At 53.0% G+C, this 5,340-nt stretch overlaps 1 protein-coding gene across 1 annotated transcript in view; it reads right to left on the bottom strand.

Annotated features, from left to right (window-relative positions):
- Window positions 1-4,536, bottom strand: part of CDHR1 (cadherin-related family member 1) — a 26,694-nt gene extending 22,158 nt beyond the window's left edge. The window contains exons 1-5 of the mRNA XM_006872452.1: window positions 4,482-4,536; window positions 3,835-3,924; window positions 2,799-2,944; window positions 1,722-1,772; window positions 290-379 (exon numbers count right to left, since the gene is read on the bottom strand). Of these exons, the coding sequence (XP_006872514.1) occupies window positions 290-379; window positions 1,722-1,772; window positions 2,799-2,944; window positions 3,835-3,924; window positions 4,482-4,536 (432 nt within the window). The remainder of the gene's footprint in view (window positions 1-289; window positions 380-1,721; window positions 1,773-2,798; window positions 2,945-3,834; window positions 3,925-4,481) is intronic.
- Between the last annotated feature and the right edge of the window lie 804 nt (window positions 4,537-5,340).

The following is a 5,340-nucleotide window of genomic DNA, read 5'->3' as shown; positions in this document are numbered from 1 at the left end:
CTCCCGCGGAGCGGCTGGTAGTTTCGAACCGCTGACCTTAAGGTTCGCAGCCCGATTTCGTAACCACTACGCTACCAGAGCTCCTTATTATTATAGAGAATAGCAAATGGACATTCCCATGGAACTGCATTCATTATGTGAGGGAGATGATGACAGGTGAGGAACAGGGAAGAGAAAGGGGTCAGGAGGAGAGAGTCTCTCCCAAAGGGGCACGTGATGGAGGGATGCACCCATTCCACCCTGGGCTGCTCACACCGTGCACCTGGGGGCAGGTGTTAGCTGCACTCACCTCAGGAACCAGGACAACATATGGCTCGTGGATGAACCTGGGCACCTCATCATTGACGTCAGTCACCAAGATGAGGACTTTTTCTGCTACCTAAGGAGCAGAAGGGACAGGACAGTAGGGCCTTCGGAGGGATCAAGGACCTCTTATACTCTCTAATACTCCCAGGAAGCTCTGGTAGCTTAGTGGTTACGAATCAGGCTACGAACCTTAAGGTCAGCAGTTCGAAACTACCAGCTGCTCCATGGGAGAAAGATGAGGCTTTCTACTCCCGTAAAGATTTACAGCCTTGGAAACCCAGTACAGGATTGCTATGAGTCGGAACTGACTCCACAGCACATAACAACAACAATACTCACAAATATAGTTCTCTGTCAGCCCTCATTCCCTTTGTTCTTTTCCTCATTCATGCACCAAATATTACTAAGTGACTATTTGATGCCAAACACTGTTCACTCCCGGAGACGGAAGAGTCTGTCTCATGGTATGCATTTTCCAGTGGTGGTGGTAGATAGGATAAGTGGATGGAAGTATGGTAGCAATGTTTACCAGTGTGAGAGGGTAACAATTGCCTATGCCACACTCTGTGGGCAGGGTCTCCACGACACAGTTCCAGGACCATTGTGGACACCTCGGTCTAGGCAGATGCATCTTTGAAGGTGTGCAGGGGGGCCCAGTTGAGGAGACACAAAGAAGGGGCATTCCCCCCCCCCCCCCCGTGGAGATCAGGGAAGCGCCACAGAGGAAGTAAGACTCAAGCTTGGTGGCAGTCACCAGGGAGACGAGGCAACGTGGAAGGGTGTTCTGGGCCAATGAGTGTGAAGTCAGAGACCAGAGGGAAGGATGGTGAGTTCAGGGCACATAAATAGATTTTGTAGCTGAATGGTAGGGTGTTGAGGGAGGAAAATGGGTGAGGCAGACACATACCCCCCTGGGAGGATAGACTGAAGCTTGGGTTTCACCTTGAGGGCAGTGCGTCCAGTTATTAGAACTTTCTGCAAGTGGCCAGCGGTCTGCTTTACCTCGCTGACTCTGGCACCAGGTAGAGGTAGATAGTGGATTAGGGTGATACAGACAGAAGCCAGGGAAACCCTTGGAGGGCATGTTGCTGCTATGGGGGAAAGTCTTGAGGGAGGGAGTGGGGAGTAGTGGCTAGGGAAAGATGCTGAAGAAGAAGGAAGGATCTTGATGACTAGACAGAGCCAAGAACCAGGTCCGAGGTAGATGGGAAGGCAGGCTCGAGAAGGTCTAGGGAAGGTAGGTTAGACCCATCAGGAGCCCAGATGACAGCTCTTGGTCTGTCCGTTCCCTCGTGGCTTCCCTATGGACCTGCTCCTCTGGGCTCTTCTTTGGGGAACACTCTGCTAGGCCCTGGCTTGAGTAGAAGCTGTGCCCAGGGAGCTGCCTACTTCTAGGGGGGCAGGTTTGAACTCACCTGATTCAGGCCATCAGAGATGCTGATAATGGCTTCAATCTCATCCTCCCTCTGCAAAGACAAGTACCCAATGCATGTACGAGGTTCCGATCCCCTATCCCTGTGGGAATCCTCCCTGCCCCATTCTGCCCATCACAGAAATCCTAGAGCAGGGTGGGCTGGTGATAGCAGCGTGCCAGGCACAGCCCAAAGCTTCCACCTACACTGCTTTGCATGGGGTTCTCATAAGCCCAGAGGGGTTGCTATGGCGCCAACAGAAAATGCTACTGGAACTACTGGAACGGGAAGAAAATGCACTCAAGTGTGCTGAGGTCCCAGGAAGATTATATCCTCCCTTGCCTTTTCCTTTCCCTCCCTTTTCTCTCCTACCTTTGCCATATCCCATATTTCAGCAGCCCAGCTTTGCGATGTCCCAAGTGCTCCCAGAACATGGCAGCACTTCACTGGTGGTGGTGGTGGTGGGATACTAGAGTTCACCTGGTCCCAGTGGGTGCCAGGAGTGAGGTTAGCCTTTTTAGCTGTGACTACCTGCAACCTTTCCTTGCCCTTGTCCACCCTGGCTTGGGCTGCGGGGTCCTGTCAGCTTCCTAGAGTTTTCTGTAGATGTACAGCTGAGGTCTAATACGTGACTAGCTAGGCCTTCCAGCCTCATATGGGAGCTCAAAACCTTGTCACCCACAGGTTCAGAGGGGCTCTGAGGGAAAGTGTTTCTCCAAACTCAAACCTACCCTCCAAACCCCTTCTTGCAGTCCTGATCTGCTAAGTTTGCTGTGGGTTACAACATCAATTTATGATGTTTCTGAAAGGCAAAGTGCAAACAATTGCTTTTAAATTGAACATGCTTAAAAAATGACCAGGACTGGCAGTTGCTCGTTACAGAACCCCGCTATTCACTCTGAAAGTTAAGTCTCCTCTGATCTCTAAGGAAGCGGCTCAGAGATCCCCTTGATGGTCTATCTAAGCAGCCCTCCTCTCTCCCCTCAGAGGCTGCACAAAAGTCTCCTGACTTGAGCTTCTCAGGGAATTATCCAAACACAGAGGTGTCTGTGTATACGACCTCCTTGCCCTGTCCTATACCTCCCGATCCAGCTCTTCAACCAGGGTGACGTTTCCACAACTGGGGTCAACAGAGAAAATGCTTCTAGTGCTGGAGTCAAAGCTGATGTGGTAGGAGATGGGGTCTCCCTCGGGGTCTGTCCCATTCAATGTGTACACGTGAGAGCCTGGCAGGAAAGACAGGAGAGAAATTTAAAAGCTGGGACCCAGTTCACTCAAAAGGAGAGGTTCACAGGACTGTTTAAGAAGTGAATATTCACTTCCCTGGCAAATATGAGTGCTTAGTGGGCACCGTGCCCGGCAGAGTTCTAGCCACGTTTATCTCGGCACCTCAGATCTGTCAGTGAGATGCTATGATCAGTGAGATGCTGCTGCCTCAGCCTCCTCACAGATTGTAATCTACAATGTAGATTTCAGAGCAGGGACATTCCTTTGATCTGATGGACTCTGATCTCAAGAGCCAAGATTGTGGGTCTCCAGGGCACTGGGGAATAGTGCAGAAGGGAGTGACCATTTAGACAGGAGAAGAGATTGAAAGGAAGAGGTCTTCATGCCTTGTTGTTAGGGGATATCTGAACAAGGCACTTCTTTGCTCTCCTCTGGGCTCCCAACCCCAACCATGTGAGACAGGGTGTTGAAATCTGTTTCTCTCTCTGCATAGTCCAGTGGTTTCTATACGATTTACGGGCCACTTTAGAACCTAAAGGTAAGAGGCTCAGGGAGGTAAAGGTATTTGTCACACAGCCAGTAGGGGCAGCGCTGGGGGCGTCTTGTACACAGCTGCGTGCAGCCTAGGCTAGACCAGTGTGTAAGAATGTGTAAACCCGCGGTAGAACCTCCAGGGCTTGGTCGGCTTCGGTGACCATGGCAACCATGACCTCTTATTCTGCCACCCAGGGGAATTCCCAGTGCCAACAGGGGCGCCGGGGGAATGCACGAGGCCTGGCTTTCCATAGGCCCAAAGAAGTCACGGGTTAGGTCCCTGCATCCAGGGGAACGTGGGCCGCCGCTCGGGGAGATCTATGGGGTGGGGGATGTGAGTCCCCGGGCTACTGACCTACAGGGGTGTCCTCCGGAAGACTGAACAATGCCATGTTTCCATGGGTGCTGCCGACCCCGTTGTCGAAGAAGCTGGGAGCAAAGTTGGCTTTGAAGAGAGCACAGAGGGAAAATGGGGGATACTCTGATTGTGGAGGGCCACCTTCGCACCTGGGCGGGTGGTCGCTCCATCATCCTGGCCCAAGAACACTCACGGAGCTGGCTGAGGTTTCACGGAGTGCCTCCCCCATTCCCGCCCCCCGCATCCTATCTGGTATGGTCATAACCAGGAATTAGTTTTGTCAGAGTCACACACCATTTGGACACTAGATGCAAGGCAGGGGTCAATCCCACCCCCTTTAAAGTGCAGACAGGGAACTGATGCCCAGAGAGGGGCAGGGCTCCTCCTAAGATCACACCGCGAAGTGCGGCCAAACACGTGGGAAAAGGGTCCCCTCCCCTGCCCCACTCAGCCTTTGCAACAGTCTTTACACACCCCCACGCCTTGCTTGTGGGGCAATGGGGATCCAGGACGCGGGCCCCGGGTTCCAGGGCACCAGTGACGGAAGAAACGCCACCGGGCGGGTCCAAGTCTCACTCTGGAAGTGCGATGACCCCGCACACGCCCGCCCCCACCCATTCCTGCCCTGCCCAGCGGTCACTCACCCAGGCAGAAGTGCAGTAGCCCCAGGGCCAGAGCAGCACGCGGGCCGTGCCTCATGTCTAAGTTGGCGGGTAGTGTTGTTCACCGCCGCCGCCGAGACTGGCGCAGGAGCAAGCCCTGGACCGCGAAGAATGCAGAGATGACAGTAGGGGTGGCGGCGGCGGCGGGAGGGGGCGCGGGGCGGGAGCGCTAGATGGTGCTAGGTCGCTAATCGGATGACTAGGCTCGGATCTGCGCAAGTGAAGCGCTCCTGCTGTCCGCCTAAAGAGACCAATTAGTGGGCGCCAAGCCTAAGTCTAGCTCCTAGCCTCTCGAGAGGGTGAGTGGGAGTGAGTGAGGGGTGAAGAGGGTACTCCCTTTTCCTATGTGCGTTTTGCCCCAGCCTTGAGCGCAAGAACCAAGATGCACATGGATTCCCATGTAAGAGTTGGTGAGCTGGGTAGACCCAGGCTGTTGTTAGGTGCCATCAGGCTGATACTGACTCATAGCTACCTTATACACAACACAACAAAACACTGGCTGGTCCTGGGCACCTCCTCACTGAACCCATTGCTGCTGCCACTGTGCCAATCCATCTCATTGGGGGGCTTCCTCTTTTACTCCCACCATCCACTTTATCAAACATGATATCCTTCTCCACGGACTGGTCCCTCCTGATAATACGTCAGAAGTATGAGAAAAAAGTCTGGCTATCCTGGTTTACAAGGATGGATTTTGGCTGTACTTCTTCCAGCACAGATTGGTTTGTTCTTTTGGTGGTTCATGGAACTTTTAATATTCTCCTCTAACACCATAACTCAAAGACATCAATTCGTCTATGGTCTTCCGTATTCACTGTGCAATTTTCACATGCATATAAAG

This window comes from Chrysochloris asiatica, unplaced genomic scaffold (genome assembly GCF_000296735.1).
Source record: "Chrysochloris asiatica unplaced genomic scaffold, ChrAsi1.0 scaffold00198, whole genome shotgun sequence".
Classification (NCBI taxonomy): Eukaryota; Metazoa; Chordata; class Mammalia; order Afrosoricida; family Chrysochloridae; genus Chrysochloris; species Chrysochloris asiatica.
This window is presented reverse-complemented; position numbering and strand designations above follow the sequence as displayed.